The sequence below is a fragment of the Entelurus aequoreus genome, linkage group LG04 (genome assembly GCF_033978785.1).
Source record: "Entelurus aequoreus isolate RoL-2023_Sb linkage group LG04, RoL_Eaeq_v1.1, whole genome shotgun sequence".
NCBI classification, from domain to species: Eukaryota; Metazoa; Chordata; class Actinopteri; order Syngnathiformes; family Syngnathidae; genus Entelurus; species Entelurus aequoreus.
In genome coordinates, this window is record NC_084734.1 from 53,110,418 (window position 1) to 53,134,397 (window position 23,980).

Consider the following 23,980-nt stretch of genomic DNA (forward strand, 5'->3'; position numbering starts at 1 on the left):
GCTTGAGGTACCACCACATCCTTCTATTGAGGAGCAGTGGAGTCTGTTCTCCCGTGCCATCACTGAGACTGCGGAAACAGTTTTAGGCAGAAGAAGGGGCACCAACAAGGAGAGATGGATAACGGAAAAGACCTGGAAATTGATTGACGAAAGGAAGATGGCAAAGATGGAAAGAGAACAGAAGAGGAGGCTCCGATGCTGGAGGATGAAAGACGAGGAGTACAGACGCTTAGACCGGGAAGTAAAAAAGAGCTGCAGGAAAGACAAACGGAGGTGGCTGGAGGAGAAAGCAAAAGAAGCACAAGAGGCAGCAGAAAAAAACAACACTAAAACACTCTACAGGATTGTGCGGGAGCTAACCAGCTCCAGGAGCAGCTCCGGGGTGCCAATCAAGAGCAGGGATGGCAGGGCACTCCTAAGCAACGAGGAACAGGAGGCAAGGTGGGTGGAGCACTTCAAAGAGGTTCTCAACCAGCCAACACCTCCCACTCTCTTTCTTTTTGATCGGGAAACACCAGCCCCAACTCTGACAGTCACCTCAGAATAGAAAACCAGGACCGAGGTTGCCCAAGCAATCAAGAGCCCCAAGAACAGCAAGGCACCAAGACTCGACGAGGTATCTGCTGAGTTGCTGAAGCACGGTCAAGAGGTGGTCGTGGAGAGCCTCACGCACCTGTTCAACCTGATCTGGCATGCCGAAGAGGTCCCTGCCGACTGGAGACGGGGAGTTATAGTGACGCTGTCAAAGAAGGGAAACCTTGCAGACTGCAACAACTGGCGGGGCATCACACTGCTGTCGATCCCAGGCAAGGTTTTCTGTAGTGTGCTGCTCCATCGCCTAAAAGACGAGGTAGATAACATCTTAAGGGAAGAGCAAGCCGGCTTCCGAAAGAGAAGGTCCTGTGTGGAACAGATCTTCACAACATCATAGAACAGTGCCAAGAACTCCAGACACCCCTCATCATCAATTACATCGATTTCAAGAAAGCCTTCGACAGCATCCACCGGGAATGACTGTGGCAGATCCTCCAGCTATACGGTATACCATCAAAGTACGTCAACATCTTCAGAGCCCTGTACCACAACTCCACCTGTCGAGTGAAAACCACGAACAGCACAACCGACGACTTTGACATTGTGACCGGGGTAAGACAGGGTTGCATCTTGTCTCCCTTACTGTTCATCATTGTCATAGACTTTGTCATGAGGAAGTCTGTCGTCGGAGCAAACCTCTGCATTAAGTGGGGAGGGGGCAGACTGGCAGATCTGGACTTTGCGGATGACTTGGCTCTGCTTAGCCATTCCTACGCTGCGCTCCAAAAATTGACCAACAATCTGCATGAGCAAGGGGAAAAAGTCGGCCTACGTATAAGCCAAGAGAAGACCAAGGCCATGACCGTCGCACAAGACCAAAACGTTCCACTGTTCACCGTAGGCGAACAAGGCATAGAGTACGTTGAGAACTTCACGTATCTTGGAAGCAACATCTCAAACACTGGAGACGCAGAAAAGGATGTACTGACCAGAATCGGAAAAGCTGCAGAAGTCTTCCAAAGCCTCCGGAACATCTGGTCATCAAAATCTATCAGTACGTCCGCAAAGCTGCGCCTCTATATGTCAGTGGCCATCCCTACAGTGACCTATGCCTGTGAGACGTGGATGATGACATTAAGCATTACTAACAAGCTGGATGTCTTCCACCGACAGTGCCTCAGATACATCTTGAGGATCTCATGGAGAGACCACATCACCAATGAAGTGGTGATGAGAAGGGCAGGGGTAGCACCATTGTCTGACATAGTCTCTGACATGAGAAGGAGAATGGCTGGACACGTACTCCGACTGCCAAGAGAGAGACCGGCAAGTGTGGCAATGGACTGGGTGCCAGAAGGGGGAAAGAGGAAGAGAGGACGGCCAAAAAAGACGTGGAGACAAACAGCCAAGAAAGACCTGAAAGAGATGGGAGTCAGCTGGCATGGAGCAAGAAGGGTCGCCAGTGACCGGAACAAATGGAGGGGACTCGTCGCCCAATATTCCAACAGGAATGGGAGGAACTAAGTATAAGTAAGTTTGTATAATAAGGCCATGCAGAATAAGGCATTAATAAGTACCTAATGACTAATTAAGAGCCAATATGTTACTAATTTGCATGTTAATAAGCAACTAATTAATGGTGAATATGTTCCCCATACTAATAATTATTATTATACACCATTTATTGTGTGAAAATTAAACCGATATGTTCCTTGGTCAAACTGTCGACATCATAAAATCTTTAATTAACTTCAATTAAACCCACTGTCATACAAGTGTGAAAGAGACAACAGGGCTGTATATAAGAACGTCAGAACACTTTTAACTCATTAAGTGTAAAGTAGTGATAAGAATTTTTAGAGCAATGTTTTAGTGTGTGTGTGACAATCATTAGTACTTTAACTTTATGACTTGACTCACAGAAAAAAATCCCAAATTACTGTTTGTTAAATTAAACGAAAATTAGGGGTGTCCCCAAACGACTTTTTGACTTCTCATACTGATATTGGATCGTTTAGTGGTGGCGAATACCGATACTGATCTGATACGATATCAACAGGAAAAATGCATACTATTATTATTTTGTATTGTGGAATGTTATCGATCAATCAATCAATGTTCATTTATATAGCCCTAAATCACAAGTGTCTCAAAGGGCTGCACAAGCCACAACGACCTCCTCGGTACAGAGCCCACATAAGGGCAAGGAAAAACTCACCCAGTGGGACGTCGATGTGAATGACTATGAGAAACCTTGGAGAGGACCGCATATGTGGGTAACCCCCCCCCTCCCTCTAGGGGAGACCGAAAGCAATGAATGTCGAGTGGGTCTGACATAATATTGTGAAAGTCTAGTCCATAGTGGATCCAACATATCAGTAAAAGTCCAGTCCATAGTGGATCCAACATAATAGTGAGAGTCCAGTCCATAGTGGGGCCAGCAGGAAACCATCCCGAGCGGAGACGGGTCAGCAGCGCAGAGATGTCCCCAACCGATGCACAGGCGAGTGGTCCACCACGGGTCCCGACTCTGGACAGCCAGCACTTCATCCATGGCCACCGGACCTTTGTAACTCCCCCTCCACAAGGAAGAGGGGGGCAGAGGAGAAAAGAAAAGAAATGGCAGATCAACTAGTCTAAAAAGGAGGTCTATTTAAAGGCTAGAGTATACAAATGAGTTTTAAGATGGGACTTACCGTATTTTCCGCACCATAAGGCGCCCCGTGTTATTAGCCGCACGTTCAATGAACGGCATATTTCAAAACTTTGTTTACCAATTAGCCGCCCCGTGCTATTAGCCGCACCTACGCTACGCTAAAGGGAATGTCAACAAAACAGTCAGATAGGTCAGTCAAACTTTAATATATTACAAACCAGCGTTCTAACAACTCTGTTCACTCCCAAAATGTAATGTGCAAATGTGCAATCACAAAAATAGTAACACTCAAAATAGTGCAGAGCAATAGCAACATCAATAACTCAACGTTGCTCATACGTTAGTGTCACACAACACACAAAATAAACATTTAAAGCTCACTTTCTGAAGTTATTACTCATCCACAAATCCCTCGAATTCTTCTTCTTCGGTGTGCTTCACTTGTTTTTTGACACCAACGATGATGTGGACGCGCATGCAGTCGTAGATCAACAGGGACGGCGCTGCGTGAAAAAAGTCACCCGGTCTCTTCGCGTAAACGTCTATCAACCACTCGCTCATCTTTTCTTCATCCATCCATCTATTCGAGTTAGCTTTTATGATGACGCCGGCTGGAAAGTTCTCTTTTGGCAAGGTCTTCCTTTTGAATATCACCGTGGGTGGAAGTTTCTGGCCGTTAGCATGGCAAGCTAGAACCACAGTAGGACGACTTCTCATTCCCTGTGGTGCGAATATTCACCGTACGTGCTCCCGTTGTATCCACAGTGCGGTTCACATGAATATCAAAAGTCAGTTGAACCTTGTACGCGCGTCTCTTAGTAGGAGACATTTTGTTGTCTTTACAGAAACACACAAATGAAATGAAACGTAATATCCACGCGCTTCTTCTTCTACGGGGGCGGGTGCTCACCTTGGCGGTTGCTTACAGTAGAAGAAGAAGCGCTTCCTCTTCTATGGGGGCGGTTGCTTACCGTACAAGAAGGAGCGCTTCCTCTTTTACGGGGAAAAAAGATGGCGGCTGTTTACCGTAGTTGCGAGACCTAAACTTTATGAAAATAAATATGAATATTAATCCATATATAAGGCGCACCGGGTTATTAGCCGCACTGTCTGCTTTTGAGAAAAATTGTGGTTTTTAGGTGCGGCTTATGGTGCGGAAAATACGGTAAATGCTTCTACTGAGGTAGCATCTCTAACTGTTACCGGGAGGGCATTCCATAGTACTGGAGCCCGAATAGAAAACACTCTATAGCCCGCAGACTTTTTTTGGGCTCTGGGAATCACTAATAAGCCGGAGTTCTTTGAACGCAAATTTCTTGCCGGAACATATGGTACAATACAATCGGCAAGATAGGCTGGAGCTAGACCGTGTAGTATTTTATACGTAAGTAGTAAAACCTTAAAGTCACATCTTAAGTGCACAGGAAGCCAGTGCAGGTGAGCCAGTATAGGCGTAATATGATCAAACTTTCTTGTTCTTGTCAAAAGTCTAGCAGCCGCATTTTGTACCAACTGTAATCTTTTAATGCTAGACATAGGGAGACACGAAAATAATACGTTACAGTAATCGAGACGTAACGAACGCATGAATAATGATCTCAGCGTCGCTAGTGGACAAAATGGAACGAATTTTAGCGATATTACGGAGATGAAAGAAGGCCGTTTTAGTAACACTCTCGGTGTGTGACTCAAACGAGAGAGTTGGGTCAAAGATAATACCCAGATTCTTTACTGAGTCGCCTTGTGTAATTGTTTGGTTGTCAAATGTTAAAGGCCTACTGAAATGAAATGTTTTTATTTAGACGGGGATAGCAGATCCATTCTATGTGTCATACTTGATCATTTTGCGATATTGCCATATTTTTGCTGAAAGGATTTAGTAGAGAACATCGACGATAAAGTTGCAACTTTTGGTCGCTGATAAAAAAAGCCTTGCCTGTACCAGAAGTAGCGTGACGTCAAAGGTTGAAAGGCACCTCACATTTCCCCATTGTTTTCAATGTAGCGAGAGCGATTCGGACCGAGAAAGCGACGATTACCCCATTAATTTGAGCGAGGATGAAAGATTTGTGGATGAGGAACGTTAGAGTGAAGGACTAGAGTGCAGTGCAGGACATATCTTTTTTCGCTCTGACCGTAACTTAGGTACAAGCTGGCTCATTGGATTCCACAATCTCTCCTTTTTCTATTGTGGATCACAGATTTGTATTTTAAACCACCTCAGATACTATATCCTCTTGAAAATGAGAGTCGAGAACGCGAAATGGATATTCACAGTGACTTTTATCTCCACTACAATACATTGGCGAAGCACTTTAGCTATGGAGCTAACGTGATAGCATCGTGCTTAACTGCATATAGAAACAAAATAAATAAACCCCTGACTGGAAGGATAGACAGAAAATCAACAATACTATTAAACCATGGACCTGTAACAACACGGTTAATGCTTTCCAGCTTGGCGAAGCTTAACAATGCTGTTGCTAACGATGCCATTGAAGCTAACTTAGCAACCGGACCTCACAGAGCTATGCTAAAAACATTAGCTATCCACCTACGCCAGCCAGCCCTCATCTGCTCATCAACACCCGTGCTCACCTGCGTTTCAGCGATCGACGGCGCGACAAAGGACTTCACCCGATCACAGATGCGGTCGGCGGCCCGGAGACGGATGAAGTCAAGGTGAGGTCGGCGGCTAGCGCGTCTGCTATCCATCTCAAAGTCCTCCTGGTTGTGTTGCTGTAGTCCGCCGCTAATACACCGATCCCACCTACAACTTTCTTCTTTGCAGTCTTCATTGTTCATTAAACAAATTGCAAAAGATTCACCAACACAGATGTCCAGAATACTGTGGAATTTTTAGATGAAAACAGAGTTTTTTGTATTGGATTCAATGTGTCCGCATACTTCCATTTCAACGATTGACGTCACGCGCATACGTCATCATACATAGACATTTTCAACCGGAAGTTTAGCGGGAAATTTAAAATTGCACTTTATAAGTTAACCCGGCCGTATTGGCATGTGTTGCAATGTTAAGATGTCATCATTGATATATAAACTATCAGACTGCGTGGTCGGTAGTAGTGGGTTTCAGTAGGCCTTTAAGGTGGTATTATTAAATATATGTCGGTGTCTCGCAGAACCGATAATCAGCATTTCCGTTTTCTTGGCGTTGAGTTGCAAAAAATTAGCGGACATCCATTGTTTAATTTCATTAAGACACGCCTCCAGCGGACTACAATCCGGCGTGTTGGTCAGCTTTAGGGCATACTTGCCAACCCTCCCGTTTTTAGCGGGAGAATCCTGGTATTCAGCGCCTCTCCCACAACCTCCCGGCAGAGATTTTCTCCCGACAAACTCCCGGTATTCAGCCGGAGATGGAGGCCACGCCCCTCCAGCTCAATGCGGACCTGAGTGGGGACAGCCTGTTCTCACGTCCGCTTTCCCACAATATAAACAGCTTGCCTGCCCAATGACGTCATAACATTTAGGGCTTTTAGAGAGTAGAGTGCACAACTGCGCACACAACAAGGAGACGAAGCAGAAGAACGAGGAAATTACAGACATGGCGACGCCGTCGACGAGCAAGATGAAGAATTACGCTTGCAAGTTCCAAAACGAATGGAAACAAGAATTTCAGTTCATCCAGGACAGTTCGAAGGGGAAGGTGTATGTTGCCTGTAAATTTTGTAGAACAGACTTCTCCATTGAACACGGTGGCCGAAACTATATACTCATCATGAACGGAGAAGTTAAACAGGACAACACTGAAATTCAAGTATTTATTTTATTTATATGTAAATAAAATATATATATATATATATATATATATATATATATATATATATATATATATATATATATATATATATATGAAATACTCGAGTTGGTTAATTCTAGCTGTAAATAACCACGCCCCCAACCACGCCCCCCGCCCCCCAACCACCCACCCCCGACCAAGCCCCATCCCCACCCCCTACCCCCCACCTCCCGATATTGGAGGTCTCAAGGTTGGCAAGTATGGCTTTAGGGGCATGTAGAGTTGGGTGTCATCAGCATAACAGTGAAAGCTAACACCGTATTTGCGTATGATGTCGCCTAGCGGCAACATGTATATGAGAAGAGTGCAGGGCCAAGAACCGAACCCTGGGGAACTCCGCACGTTACCTTAACATATTCCGAGGTCACATTGTTATGGGAAACGCACTGCATCCAGTCAGTAAGATAAGAGTTAAACCAAGACAAGGCTAAGTCTGACATACCAACACGTGTTTTGATACGCTCTAATAAAATATTATGATCAACGGTATCGAAAGCAGCAACATAGATGACGCATCAGAATCCATCGTTAGCAATAGATCATTAGTCATTTTTGCGAGAGCTGTCTCCGTAGAGTGATTTGCCCTGAAACCGGATTGAAAAGGTTCACAGAGATTGTTAGACACTAAGTGTTCATTTAGCTGCTGTGCAACAATTTTTCGAGGACTTTCGAAATAAACGGAAGGTGGGACACAGCAGAGGATGAATAACCGCTTTTTTGAATGCGAGGGGAACAGTGCCAGAGGAAAGTGATAAGTTTATAATATTTAGCACTGATGGACCTAATAATACAAAAAGCTCCTTGATAAGTTTCCCAGGAAGTGGGTCAAGTAAAATATAAAAGGTTTCATCAAGTGAAATTAATTACTTAGAGAACAATGGTAGGTATGAAAACACTAACCTCTTAATTTTTACTGTCTGGAATGGACTTATGCGGTCTTTAGGTTGATGTGGAGTGGTAAATGTTTTTTGGTGACACTTAATGGCCACAATAATTCCTTAAATTAAATGCATGATGCAGTAAGTTGAACGACCCCAGATTTCCACTGGATGCGGACGGCGCCACGGCACATTGAAGTCAATGTGTCAGTTTTCATTGTAAGTGGATCGTCAGCGCACGGCACCAGTGTGGCACCATCCCTGCACTAAACATACGCAGAGCTTTTACACTTGCCAGACATGGCAAAACGGGGCAACACGGCGGAGCATTTAGCTCAAATCTGCTTGTGGTGGACAGGAAGTCATGCACAAACACAAAATAAATTATCCGGTTTACTTTCAAAATAAAATACTTCATTTTTAAGGCGGATTTTACACACGTATTTCACACTTTAAGTTGTCTTTGGCACTCAGCATCAAGGGTTGGAGTTGTGGGTTAAATCACCAAAATGATTCCCAGGCGCGGCGCCGCTGCTGCCCACTGCTCCCCAAGGGGATGGGTCAAATGCAGAGGACAAATTTCACCACATCTAGTGTGTGTGTGACAATCATTGGTACTTTAATCTTAATCTTAATCTTAATGGGTGGGGACGGACATGAAGTCAACTCGTCAAAAGTCTTCAGATGTAATTTCAGCTTGTTGGCACAAATGGATGAGAACCTGCCAATTATGGAGGTCCAAAATCTAATAATCATATTACAGGCATATCCTGGTAGCTACTAGGGGCTCTTTGTCAAATACCAGCTGATACGGCAGCCGGGGAAGCAGGGGAGTGGTTAACTGGAGTTGAATGAGATGTGTGTGTCTGTACGCTTGTCAGGTATGATGTTATTATTGTGTTGTTGCTTGCCACAAAAAAAAAAGTTGTCGTTCTGCGAGGCAAAACTGTCGTCTTTTCCACAATTCCAGTATTATTGGACGGCAGAGCTCGCGTTGCCGTTCACCAGCCCTTACGTATCTCGAATGGCAGGATGAAGTTTATTTGCCTCTGCAAGGACAAAATAAGCTAATTGTGGTTCACTTTACTACAACTTGACTACTCCGCTTTACTGCAACGTGTTTAAGCACGGATTTGTGAGATCTTGTATAGGTCTGCAGTATTTTGCTGCACGGCAGAGACGCAACAGTACGTCTGAAACGGCGGTGGGGATTGGGGAAGGTGGACACTTTCCGTGGCGGCGCCGTTCAGCCGCCATTACAGATCCAGTGGAAATCTGAGGTGATGTGGACACTTTTACTGAATACGCTAATACGCTTCTGCCTTGGAGACTTTGTATTTATTTATATTGACAAAAGTGCTGTTTTAGAATGCAATATTGTTCAATTGAAGACACTTTGTTATGGTTACTAAGGGGAGGTGACGGCGACAGACACTAGATGGCAGTAAGGTTCACTAATTTATTTTATATATATATATATATATATATATAAAATAATAATAATAATAATAATAATAATAATATCAACAATACAACTAAACTATAGAATGAAGTGTGTGACCAAAATACAAGAGTGTGAAGTAATACTATGTGTGTAATTTAACTGAAGTGTGTTACCAAAGTGTTGACGAGAGCAAACGGGCAGTCCATGAGGCAGGCAGGTGATCCGGGCGGGAGAGAAGCATCAGAAGAAAGTCCAAGCGGGAGGTCGAGAATCCAAAAGGCAGTCCGGGGGGCAAGGGGAACAACGAGGGATCACAGGGGAACACGGGAAGCGCTGCGGGAAGACAACAAGAACATCAGAACAATGGAAACATGGAAGTCACAGGGAAGGAGCGAGTTCGCGGGATGGAAGCCAGATACAGGACTCTTACAAGGGTAAAGAAGACTATACTCCGGCGCCGCCAGGCAGGTTCTGCGAGCTTATGAAGGCAGGTCCTTCATTAAGTACAGGTGTGCAGAATGCCGGTGATCGTTTGCAGCTGGTGGCTGCCGCGGGGCGGAGACGCGCACGGCGCGCTCCTGGATGTGCGCACCCGTGGGCCTGTCCCGAGGTGCGCTCACTGGAGCGCACAGACGGATGAGAGCCGTTGGCAGGAGCCTGAGCCGTAACAGTACCCCCCTCCTTATGGACAGCTTCCAGATGTCCTACTGGTCGTACCACAAACAAAAACACATGAACAAAAGTCAAGGGTGGGCGGAGGGGTGAACTGGTGGTGGGTCGCCGGCCCAAATGTCCCCGAATCCACCGGGGTCGGGTCTGGTGGTGGCGGCAAGTAGAATGCCGCTGAGGCCGGCGAGGCGGGCGACCAAGGTACGGCCACCATCTTGGCCGTCGGAAAGGCGGACGCGAGTGGCGCCATGGTGCGTCTCGCCGGAGACGAGGAGGTGACATCGGAGGCAAAGAGGATGACGTCATCGGCGGCGTGGAAGCGACAGACATCGGCGGCGAGGAAGCGGCAGATGTCATCGGCGACGTGGAAGCGGCAGACGTCATCGGCGGGGCAGGCGAGGAAGACGTCATCGGCAATGCAGGCATGGAAGCAGCAGGCGTTGTCGGCGCCGGAGACGAGGACGGCTGAGGATCAGGCCGAGGTGCTGAGGTCGACACTGCAGGCCGAGGGGCAGAGGTCGAGGCCAGCCTGGAAGCTGGCGGAGACGCAGGAGTCAGCCTGGAAGCTGGTGCTAGCTCGGAGGCTAGTTCGGGGACAGGTGCTAGCTCGGAGGCTAGTTCGGGGACAGGTGCTAGCTCGGATGCTAGTTCGGGGTCAGGTGCTAGCTCGGACGCTAGTTCGGGGTCAGGTGCTAGCTCGGACGCTAGCTCGGGGTCAGGTGCTAGCTCGGACGCTAGCTCTGGGTCAGGTGCTAGCTCGGACGCTAGCTCGGGGTCAGGTGCTAGCTCGGACGCTAGCTCGGGGACAGGGGCTAGCTCGGTGACTGGTGGCTGCGGCTGAGAAAAGCAGAAGACAGGGGGTATTTGTCTGGCAGGTGGTAGCCTGTCTGGGTGCAGCTGTGCTACCACATCAGCACAGCCACCAGTGCTAAAATGGAAGAGACTAGTACTACCCCCCCTCCGAACGCGGATGCCAGACGCTTCCAGCTGACTGAGGGACAGTCACTAAGGGTGGGAGGTGGGTGGCTAGGCGGCGGGTAAATTCTTCTATCCCTACAGCACTGCTAAACAGTCCAAGATTTTGCTGCGGTGGGCTAGAAAAATTGTCCAGGGTGGATTGAAAAGAAAAAGACATAATGAGAGGGGCAAAAAGAAAGGAGGAATAAAAAAATAAAAATGTCACTGGGGCGGAGCTAAAGTCACTGGGGCGGGGCTAAAGTCACTGGGGGCGGGGCTAAGGAAGTGTGCCGTCAGGTCCCTAATCAATTGGCCGGAATATACTGTTATGGTTACTAAGGGGAGGTGACGGCGACAGACACTAGATGGCAGTAAGGTTCACTAATTTATTATATATATATATATATATATATATATATATATATATATATATATATATATATATATATATATATATATATATATATATATATATATATATATATATATATATAATAATAATAATATCAACAATACAACTAAACTATAGAATGAAGTGTGTGACCAAAATACAAGAGTGTGAAGTAATACTATGTGTGTAATTTAACTGAAGTGTATACCAAAGTGTTGACGAGAGCAAACGGGCAGTCCATGGGGCAGGCAGGTGATCCGGGCGAGAGAGAAGCATCAGAAGAAAGTCCAAGCGGGAGGTCGAGAATCCAAAAGGCAGTCCGGGGGGCAAGGGGAACAACGAGGGATCACAAGGGAACACGGGAAGCGCTGCGGGAAGACAACAAGAACATCAGAACAATGGAAACATGGAAGTCACAGGGAAGGAGCGAGTTCGCGGGATGGAAGCCAGATACAGGACGCTTACAAGGGTAAAGAAGACTATACTCCGGCGCCGCCAGGCAGGTTCTGCGAGCTTATGAAGGCAGGTCCTTCATTAAGTACAGGTGTGCAGAATGCCGGTGATCGTTTGCAGCTGGTGGCCGCCGCGGGGCAGAGACGCGCACGGCGCGCTCCTGGATGTGCGCGCCCGTGGGCCTGTCCCGAGGTGCGCTCACTGGAGCGCACAGACGGATGAGAGGCGTTGGCAGGAGCCTGAGCCGTAACACACTTATTACGTACTGTATGTCTATATTGTGTGCTCAGCTGTTGTGTAGCTGCTAGTTCGTACTAGCCTATACTGTACCCTACCATGTTTACATTTTGGAAATGATCTGACTAAAATACAAGAAAATACGAACTCATTAGAGGACATTTAGATGTCAACTGTCTGTCCAGCTGTTTGCGGGACTGTTTGTATCAGAGCTTATATTGGACTTTTCAGATGCAAGCTGATATGATCCCTTACTTGTTTGTTTTTTTGCTGATATCAGGCAGATATCTGACAACAAATATTGGATCGGTACACCCCTGGTTGTAATACCGCAGACGTTTTGACAAAGAACAAAAGTGAGATGTTAATCGCAGAACAACACAACAATAAGTGGACATCAATAAAAAATAAATAAAAATAGATTGTTGCAAACTCAACTCATAGTATATAAGTGATGTGTAGGCTCTTTTTTTTGTTTTTATTTTATTTTGTTTCTTCAAGTGAAACGTGTTAGGTCAACTTCATGATTTCTAATGGCTTCTCTGTGTGCGCACTGACAGGACATTGTTTCCAACTGAGATTGTTTACTTTTGTACTTTAAAATTGTATTTTTCTAGCGCTGACTAAACAAAGCCACAAAACATTATTCCATTTATTTAATTTCATGAGTTTAAAATTAATTTCATTGAATGCATGATGTACATTAGCAATTCATTCGACATTTGGCCTGATCTACTAAAGGTTTGCATGTACTAAATTACATGCAAACTAGATAGCACATGCAATGCTAATCTATTAAGCTTTTGCGCCAAAGATTGTGTCTCTTAAATGAACAATATAGTGAGCGAAATCCATTTAGTGTGTCTGTCTTCATAAATACGTAGAATGTCTGCTGACCATCAGAACGCCAACAATACTGGGAGATGGATGTGTAAATATAATCATTCAGCAGATGTTATTTATCAAGACTAAAACTGTTCGGCGGACGCTGTTTTGTGTCCGTATTCAGCACATCTGGAAGGTATGTGTAAGCTGGCTCAGTTACGCACAAATGTCTGTGACAAAAGAGGTGATCGCATTGTAAAGTTAGACAATTGGGGAGAGGATCTTCCGTGTGCATGTTATATTTGGACTGTCAGTAAAAAAAAGATTTGACATATCCTCTATTCTGCAATGCCATTTCATAAATGTATAGCTGCTGGATTTCTTAAGGGTCTGATTAAAATCAATTAAATCGATTAGTTTAGGTAAAAGTGGCATTCCTTTTTTCACATAATAAAAACTTACAACGTACATCACAACTCTGCGTCTCGCAGAGCGCAACTTTGGCGTGCTAAAAATAGGTTCTGTTGTCTAGATGGCGCTTCTGTGTACAGTAAAACGGGGATTTTTAGTGGTGTCATGGCGTGTCAAACAAAAACAGTGCAGCCATTTGAAAGAACTGAACCCTAATACTAAAACAGAGATATTACAGAATGGTAATTATGGCATACCTCTGCATGCTGTCAAAATATCTAAATAACTACAGTAACTGCAGCAAGACAAACAGTATAGCGACAGGTAAGCGTTACCTCCTTAAGTATTCTCAGGGAGTCATCTTTATAACTGCAAGCTGGTAGTGCTGATCAGCTGATGAAGCAGTTGCTGGATTTCCCAACGCAGGTCTCGGACAGTAGCCATCTCTGGACTCTTGAAGTCTGTCACTCAGTTTGTCGGCTCAGGAAACTGGCAAACAAGATGCCCGCTGTTCTTTTGTGATCAGCAGCTTGCCCTATCCCAGATGAGTCCCCAATTCCTGTCTGTCTCCATTGACAAACTATCCACATGTGTCTAATTTTACTATGTTTCAGACTGATTGGATACTGTAGGCAGGAACACAAACTTCCTGTGTATCTCCCTGAGACTATTTAGGGTGGTAACACAAGCATACACTTATCTCACATTGTAAACAATGTGGTGTATTGACAGTATTCACTGTATTTAATTGTGGATTGTACTTTACTGTCAATTATTTGTCTCCCCGCAGAAAAAAGAGCGTGCGTCCGTCATGAAGAAGAACAATGCCTACGCCGTAGCGGTGGCCAATTACGCGCCTAATATCACCAAGGACTCCAGTACGCTCCCGACCATCGCCAAGGGAGGCGCTTTGGAAGCCCACAAGGCCAAAGCAGACGGCAAGAAGACGTTCAATAGTGTTAGCAAAATTGACAGGATGTCAAGGATTTTGTTTCCCGTCCTGTTTGGATCCTTCAACCTGGTTTACTGGGCCACCTACCTAAACAGAGAACCCGTCATTAAAGATATGGTGCCCTCCACTTAAGAGGCCTGCTTTTTGGAGTTCTGGTCTGAGGACTGAGAACCAAATACCTCCAGCAACTGTGTGTACATACTTTTGCAGAGTGACGTCCTGGATTGCAGCGTGATCCTCTATTCTATTTTCTACACCGTCCGCAGCACTTTTGACAACTCTGGCTTTTGTAAATGTGTATGTCTATTTATATTCAATGTTTCATGGTGTGACCACGTCCATTAGAATGTGTTCAAGTATGTGACCACTGTACATACTCAGTAGACCCTTTCATTTCATTTCAATCACATATTAATATTTTGCTGTAATGCCCATTTTCGATGTTTCACAATATTCTTTGGAGTGAAAGGGTTTTATTCTGTTTTTCCGTCTCAAAGTGGCCTCACTATTTCCTGTCCAAGCCAATGCAAAAACCCAGTTGTATAACATTGTTCAAGAACAAACCTTTTATTGCCTGTGTCTAAGGCAGTGGGGCTCCCAATCACCAGGTAAAACATATTCAGAAATATTATACTTTGCAATATGAATGAGGATATGATACGATAGTACACTTCAGTACAGCGGTACCTCGTTTTTTTGTTTGCAATCCGTTCCCAAAGGTCAGACAAAGTTTGAATCGTACGAAAACTGAAGCAATTTTTGTAAATCCTATTTCAGACAAAAAACAAATTTTATAGAGAAAAATGCACAGAATATTATTTGTCTGGACACTCTGTTGTGCATAATGATATGCTAGCAAACAGAGCAGTTTGGTCGTTTGATACGAAAACCAAGGCGAAATTTTGGGAGTAATGTGACAGTATAAAAATGTCATATCACGGTTATTCTGACCAAAATTATCGTGGTTAACATTATCATCATGGTACTGTTGAATAAGCTCAAAAAGTACTTACACACACACTGTAATCTTTTAACCCAGTTTTATTTAATGAGTTATCGTATTGTTATTACAGTGTTTAAATATGTTTATACTCTTCTGTTTTATTTTGTAAAAGTTTAAGAGTGTCTTTCAATGATAAAGGCAAAATGGTGCGCTTCACTTCCGGTTAATGTTACGTCTTTCTGTTGTAGACACGTCTATTTATGGAACTTCATATTTACTTACCTGAAAGTTCAATGTGCACAATGGAATAGCGTTGATGTGTTAATACACGTTTAGATTGGGGTATGATGTTTGTAATGGTTAAAGACGGTAATCTGTCTTGTATTCATGTTAGCAGTTAAACGATTAGCGCACGAGCTGCTTCTCCTTGAGGTTTTTTTTTAAACTGCGGTAAAATTTACAATAATTTGAATTTTAATATACTCAACCTAAGGAATTTTATTGAGGTTTATCGTTAATACAGTAATCGTTACATCGGGTGAATCAAACCACAAACAAAAACCAAGGTGCCCGCTGTACTTTGACTTTACAAGCATAATGATGAGTTTCCACATACAACCACTAGGGAGCAGAAAAGTACATGACAAGCAGCTGATTTAATTTTTTTTAAAAAGTTAATCAGATTTATTTAGTCTATTTTTTACGCTGTGTCTTTCCAAGGGATTTGTTTCATGGCACAAACACCATCGAGAGCTGTGCGACTAAACCAAAACAGTAGATTTGTAATATTATTGTTCAGGTATGTTCAAACATTTTTTCATTCTGTATGATGAACTTTGATATTCTGATTAATTCCTTCAGTTTAAACTCAAAAACAACCACACACAAAAAAAAATGTATTTCCTTTATATCTGTAGCCACACATCAGAAATAGTGAGTTTTACTCACTTTTATTTTCCATTTTTTTAATCAAACATTGCATGACACACAAATCTTGCTTGCTTTCTTTTCTTATCTTGCCGGGTGTTTTTTTTACTTAAATTCTTATACATTCCAGCTAAGAATGATTGTTCACAAGTGGATGCTTGATTCAATGCGCAGTTTCTAATAAAACACATCACCTGCGCCAGATATCATTTTATTGACTTTGTTCAACTTATGACAAGCTTTTACTGGAAATGTTGAACAACATTTCATAATCATGACAATATAACCCATACCTTTCTGCTGCAGCGATACAGCTTTTAATAACTCTGCAGGCATTTGCAGGCTTTAGGCTGTACTATTTTCCACTAATAGCTGAAAGTTGATGCCAAAAGTAGACGATTAAACACTTGATTTAGCATTAATCGCAAAAATGTTTTTTTTTTAATGTGTCACACAAGTGTAAGAAGAAGTTAAGCACAACATGGCTTCCCTCTGCTGCAGGTAAAAAATGGTGTGTTTATTGTTGTTTGTAGGCTTTTAAAGGTACATTTCCCTGAAAACATTGGTTGAGTTCTGAATCATAAAGCACTCCTTAGTGTTTACCTATATTCAATGGTAGTTATGGACAACTCTACTCACATTTTTATGATTCATTGCATCCATTTTCTATCGGTTCTCCCTCTCGGGATCACGGCGGTGCCGGAGCCTATCCCAGCTGCATTCGGGTGGAAGGCGGGGTACACCCCGCACAAGTCGCCACCTCATCACAGGGCCAACACAGACAGACAGCACTCACTCAATTTATTTGGGTACTTGCTTCACCAGAGTCACTTAATGTGCACAAGTGAGTCAGCGAAACATGAACATTAGTGAAATGTTTGTCAAAATTCAAGTTTATTGGTGATTTCACTGATTTTACAGACTCATGGATATTTGACCCCGAGTCAGTGAAATTTCAGTCTATGTTGAGTATCCGTGAATATTTGAAACTTGAGTATTTGTCAAGCCCCTGTGAAAATCGAGTCTTTGTCGAGCAGCCGTGAGTCTGTGAAATTGTAGTCTTTGTCGAGTATTTGTGAGTCAGTGAAACTTGACTTTTTGTTAAGTATCCTTGAGTCAGTGAAACATGTGTCCTTGTCACGTATCCTTGAGTCAATAAATCTTGAGTCTTTGTCAAGCACAGATAAATCTGTGAAATTTGAGTTTTTGTTGAGTATATGTGAGTCAGTGAAACTCAAGTCTTTGCCAAGCATCACGAGTCAGTGAAAATTGAGTATTTGTCGAGCACACATAGGTCAGTGAAACTTTAGTCTTTGTCAAGTATCTGTGAGTCAGTGATACTTGATTCTTTGTCACCTATCAATGAGTCAGTGAAACTTCACTCTTGGGCTAGCACAGATAAATCAGTGACTTTTGAATCTTTTGTCGAGTATGAGTCAGTGAAACTTGAGTCTCTACCAAGTATCCATAAGTCAGTGAAATTTGAATCTTTGATGAGCACCTGTGACTCAGTGAAATTTGAGTCCCTGTTAAGTACCCATGAGTCAGTGAAGCTTGAGTCTTAGTCGAGTATCTGTGAGTCAGTGAAATTGAATGCCGGTCAGGTATCCATAAGTCAGGGAAACTTGAATTGTTGTCAAGTAGCCATGAGTTAGTGTTGAGCTATTGTTGAGCTCCCATAAATCAGTGAAACTTGAATCATTGTCGAGCACTTGTGACTCAGTGAAATTTCAGTCTTTGTAGAGTAACTGTGAGTCAGTGCAACTTGAGTCTCTGTTAAGTATCCAGTAGTCAGGAAAAGTTGAATCTCTGTCAAGTATCTGTGGGGCAGTGAAACTTGAGTCTTTGTCAAGCACCCATACATCAGTGAAACTCAAGTATTTGTCGAGTATCTTTGAATCAGTGAGCTCCCATAAACTAGTGAAACTTGAGTTTTTCTCAAGTATCAGTGAATCTATGAAACTTGAGTCTTTGTTGAGTATCTGTGAGTCAGTGAAACTTGAGTCTTCGTTGAGCTCCCATACATTATTGAAACTTGATTATTTGTCAAGTGTTGGTGAGCCAGTGATACTTGAGTCTTTAAAGGGGAACAGCACTTTTTTTGGAATCGTTCACAATCATTATGAGAGACAAGAACACACATCTTTTTTGGGAGGATTTTAAAGATGATTAAAAACGATTAGAATATGCGGCTCATGGGAGTTGTAGCTTTGAAAGCCCTTGAAAACAACTTCAAAACACTCCATCAATGTTTTGTATACAGACTGCAAGTATATATATAATGTAGTAACAGACACGTTCATAACAATATGTACAATATTTACCGTATTTTGGTCATTTTATGCATTGCTTTCCTCGGCGCATTTATTTCCTTTTCCATAGCAGCACAGATCCAACTTCCGGCAACAAATGTGTCTTCCTACTTACGGAAACAAACAAGAGTGTGTGTTCTAATCATGGCAGACTTGGTAACAGACAACAAAGATGACTATTTTTGGACAAATGAAGACTCACAACCTTATCTTTTTTAACCTGAATATAAGGTGGATGAACTATTGTTTGTAGAAGTGATCACAAAGAGAGGGTGAAACGTTGGAGCAGACAGAAGCCGAGAGAGTGAGGTGTAAAATTACTGTAAATGTGGAGCAAAGTTATTTCAACATAAATGGTGTGCTTACCCAAAATCAACTTGAAAAAACCTCCCCGGCCAGCTGGATCAAACAGACAACTGTCCATCGAGTGAGTCACTTTAATATTGATCATGATACACGCAGCGCATCAGGCTTGTTATTAAAACTACAGTATATATACTGTCGAGCTAGCTGTGTAAAAACAAAACATGAAATGTGGGCTAATACTTTACAGATAATGTAATATTATTGTTCATGTTTTTCAGTCAGTACAGATTGGTGTCTTATTGCAGTGCGTTGTGCATTACAAACCCAATTGCGATTCAGCTGGTGACGTAAAAGCTAGCTTATCTCTCGCCATAGTACGAGAGGAAAAAAAAGTTTCTCGGTATCCGCTATTACAATAACATGCTGTTACAGTTTGGTTATTACACAGGTTACGGAACGTAAATTAAGTAGTTTTGGCAGTTGTTGGAAGCAAGTTTAAAGTGATTTAGAGGTAGAATGTATTGCACCCTTTAGCTGCATTGCTAGCTACCTAGAACGAGCCGATTTTTACATGTTAGAATGCAAAAAAAAAAATACTTTTATCGTCTCGTCCCTCAAAATGATTGTGAACGATAGGCAAAATTCCCCCAAAAATGGCGGTTCCCCTTTAAGCATCCATGAGTCAGTGAAACTTTGATTTTGTCACGCACTATGAGTAAGTGACAATTCTGTCTTTGCGGTAGTAAACGTACTGGCATTTGTCTTTATTTCACCAGTATTCAGTTTATTCAGTGCAAAACATGAGTAGAACAACACTATTACCACTGACATGGAAGATGTGCAGCATTTTTGTTTCCATGTCTGGACTCTGTGACCTTCTTGCACTCTGAAACTGCAGGCTGACAAAATCCCCATTGATGGATCAGAAGGATCTAATCAGACCACACAGACTCAAAAATCAGCAATGATACTGGAATTATTCAGCAGATCTAAGTAAAAAAAAAAATCTGATTTCATGATAGCGTCAAACTAGTCAATAATAAATAAATAATGATAAATGGGTTATACTTGTATAGCGCTTTTCTACCTTCAAGGTACTCAAAGCGCTTTGACAGTATTTCCGCATAATGTTAAATTAAATGAGATATTATGCAGGTGTTTTACTGTTTAGGACAGACCTGGGCATTCTGCGGCCCGCGGGCCGCATCCGGCCCTTTGTGCGTCCCTGTCCGGCCCGCGTGAGGCCAATTATAAATTACAAAATACATTTCAAAAAGTATCTATGTCGAGTGTGCAATACAACGGTGCTGCTTTTGTTTTGAAAATCGTTATTTGTATTACTTCCGTGTGGACGTATGCGTGATTGTGAGTGAATGTGAACAACTGCAATTACAAAATAAAGTTGAAAAAACATCTATGTCCTGCGCGCAATACAACTGTGCTGCTTTTATTTTGAAAAGTATTATTTATGGGCGTGTGTCCGTGTGTAACCTGCGAGTGAAGGTGCACATGCAGCGACAAGTGATGCACGGTTTACACCCGAGACGCCAAAAAGAGAAAAGTTGATGAGGAATGGCGTGTTTTCAACAACACATGAACTGCAAAGCAACGTCCCCTCACCTAAAGTGTGTGCCTGCGCAATTGCGCACTGCTCAAGCGTCCGCTGCGCGCAGCAAGTATATGCCGCGCACCAAATCAAATCCCATCTGAATTATAAACAAAATAAACATATTTATTCTATGGAATTTTGCAATGCAACTTTGAGTGACAGTGACAACAAGTGGCCCTAACGGTGTTCGTCAACACCGTTCAATTGAACACCGTTCAATTATTGTAACGTCTATCGAGATGCTTCGAGGCCAGGAATTATATCGATCACTTTATTGAACAAAACTGTTTATATTCGGACATAACCACACCAAAAACATGAGTAAAACAATTCTATCTCGAAAAACTAGTCATTTTCTGCCGTACAAACCAGGCCAAAACCAATTTGTCATCTGTCACCAACACGCATAGCACTAAACCACTGGTGCGTTTAAGGCCACACAAAAAGTCGGACAACTCAAACACCACACAAAGTTACACTATGACTCCTCAGTCATACGTGTGCTTATTTTACTGTCATTTATTATTAATGTTAATTTATATATATTAGTCATGGAATGCTGTTACACACACTATGTTGAAGTATTACTATTATTATTATTATTATTATTATTTATCTTACGGTATATATCAAAAATAATATTGAGCAAAATTCAATTGAAATATTGTCGATGTGGCCCTCCAGCAGTGCTCGGGTAGCTCATGCGGCCCCCGGTAAAAATGAATTGCCCACCCCTGGTTTAGGAGGGTTTTTGGTTCTTTAAATATATTTTTTTTGTATTTTTACTAAAAACACAATTTCCACAAAAATGCACTCAGTGTAGGTGTCAGTCATCATGGGGAAAATATAAAAGCTTACATGACAGACAGGTAGAAAATGGGTTACACCAAGAGGAGTTAAGTTGCTATGGCAACTGCTGTCCATCTTCTCCTTATTCATTCAGCGGGTTTGAGTGGATTTCCGGGTGTTTAAGCAAGTAAGAATGTAAAGTGGTGTGTGATGTATGTCAGGATTTTTTTTTTTTACATACTATCCACCCAATTACTACCGCTTATCCCCCTCTGTTTCCCATGAACACGGGCACTGACATTTATGAGCCGTTACCGAGCTGCTTTGGAGCAGACATTTACCCCAAATCACTAACCGTTAAAACACGATTTTACGTATAGTACTTTGATTATTATTAGTATTCAAATGAAATGTATAGCATTGAAATGATTCATATACAATATAAACGAGTTCATTTCAATTATTCAATAGAGGCTTTGCAGTCACGTGGTTTTATCACGTGACTTTGTGTTACGCCGCCATCTTGCCGGTCAACCGGTCAGCTCGTTCCTACGTGTTCGTACAGATTCAGTTTGATTTCTGCGCTACATTTTCACCGATTTCATCCGAATTATGGCTGATTTGCTATCCAATGAAGTTGTGCATTTGGATGAAGAGTCCAAGAAACGTTACCGAGAGAAGTTGAACCTTGTTGGCACAACGGATCCGTACCTTTTACCGAGAAGCATGCTAAAATCACCTGAGCATTTTGCAACAGCCGACCTGCATGATCTCTCATATCCAGACATTTATAATTACCTCGTCGATTCACCATCTCCGTACACTGGAAAGGACCTTAAGGCATACAAGAGTCTGCATGGATGCCTACAAGTATTTTACAGCAGGTTTTGTGCATGATGGGCTGATATGGCAGATTCCAAACAAGAATGGATTTCTTCTCATGACCAAGGTAAGGAAAAAGCACACACAGAAGAGCCTACTGTCTGTTTACAAATCCGCGTGGCAGTAACAGTGTGATTGTGAAAAAACTACTGAAGTGATTCTAATGAAAACTCACATTGTTAAGCTTTTTTTTTTTATTACAAAAGGCCTCCTGTTCAAAAATGCTTTTAATTAAAAAACTGTTTCACAAACTTCATATCGAAATTTTCCAATTTTTCTCTATGCATTACATAATTTCAAAAAACTACTATAGACTTTGTGAAACAGTTTTTTAATTAAGCATATTTGAACAGGAGGCTTTTTGTAATAAAAGATTAGCCTGAAAATGTATCGTATTCAGTTTAAGGATGTGACCAAACAATATTATAAAAAAATTCTATCAAAAATTGCTTTGTAAAAAACTGTTTCCAGGAGCTTCATATTGAAATCTGAGAAATTAATTCCTACAATAAAACATTACATAATTTCCAACTATTCAGTATAGAGCTTATGAAACAGTTTCTACAAAAATGATAAATAAATGATAAATGGGTTGTACTTGTATAGCGCTTTTCTACCTTCAAGGTACTCAAAGCGCTTTGACAGTATTTCCACATTCACCCATTCACACACACATTCACACACTGATGGCGGGAGCTGCCATGCAAGGCGCTAACCAGCAGCCATCAGGAGCAAGGGTGAAGTGTCTTGCCCAAGGACACAACGGACGTGACTAGGATGGTAGAAGGTGGGGATTGAACCCCAGTAACCAGCAACCCTCCGATTGCTGGCACGGCCACTCTACCAACTTCGCCACGCCGATAATAATTGTTAGAATTCATGCTTGATAATTCCTTTTGGTTTCTTGCTCAAAATGAACCAGGTTTAAATTTTCAGGCTAATTTAATGAATGATTCATGAGAAAATTTACCAAATGCCAGGTAAAATATGCATAAATGGACAGTAAGAGGTCTAGCCTTGTATATTATATCCAAATTAGGGACTGATAATAATATAAGGTATGTCATATTATCTGTTTCAGGTAAAACACTCTCAACGGATGAATGATCCTCCCCTCAGACCTTGGGTAGCAATAGCGAAAGATGGTCAGATCCTGTGCTGCCACTGTACCTGCATGGCTGGATTGGGTGAAACATGACAACAACAACAACAACTGATTCCTTCCTGGCAAACGAACTGGCCAAGATGGACAATTTCTATCTCCGTTGTATTATGCCAGAGCTATTAGCTAAAGTGTACACGGTAGAACAATCTGTTGCTACCATTGCATCCGCTTCGGAAGAGTTTGTTTGCTACTGCCGTAACCCTCCCACTGAGGATTTGTTGGTTTGTAAATTGTAAGAAGTTGGAAGTAAAACAGAAAAAGTTGTTTCTGTAAGATTCTTTCCTGGTATTTATTACAGAGAAAATATGGACGCAACATCATTACACAAATGGTACAATTGGGTCGGATAAATTTGTAAGTGCGCATGACAGACTGGGAAATATTGACAAGTGCTGCTGCTGCTGCCAATGCCCCCTCGCGGTCTCTCTTACGCTGCTTGAGATTTTGTCTTCTCTCAAAGATCTCCATTGAACATTTGAGTTTTCGTTTGTGAGGTGACTGGGTATGCTCAAATATACTTGGCACATAGTCTGGGGATAGTGGATCTTCGCTTTTTGCACCTGAAACAATTAAACAATCACATTATTCATAATGACTGCCATAAATAATTAAGCACATTGTTGATGGGGATATACCCAGTTCAATTTGTTTTGTAATGGCATTTCATAACTTGACATATTAAAAAACTGAATAGAGTGAAATCATTCAGATACCTGTCTGTTTAAGTTGCTACCGTTTTTATTTTTTTCTTATTTTTTCATGATGCCTCATCTGATTGGCTTGAAAACTTTACCTATAAAAATTTTAAACCTTGTGC

General features: G+C 42.4%; 1 protein-coding gene across 6 annotated transcripts in view; it reads left to right on the forward strand.

Annotated features, from left to right (window-relative positions):
* LOC133648825 (gamma-aminobutyric acid receptor subunit alpha-2-like) overlaps positions 1 to 16,887 on the forward strand; it is a 128,671-nt gene extending 111,784 nt beyond the window's left edge. For 2 of the 6 annotated variants that reach the window (XM_062045292.1, XM_062045293.1), the window contains one exon: positions 14,069 to 16,886. In XM_062045292.1, the coding sequence (XP_061901276.1) occupies positions 14,069 to 14,362 (294 nt within the window). In that variant the 3' untranslated portion in view covers positions 14,363 to 16,886. Of the gene's footprint in view, positions 1 to 14,068 lie in introns of all 6 variants that reach the window. The other 4 variants (XM_062045290.1, XM_062045291.1, XM_062045294.1 and 1 more) reach the window with 2 other exon arrangements.
* The last annotated feature ends 7,093 nt before the right edge of the window (positions 16,888 to 23,980 follow it).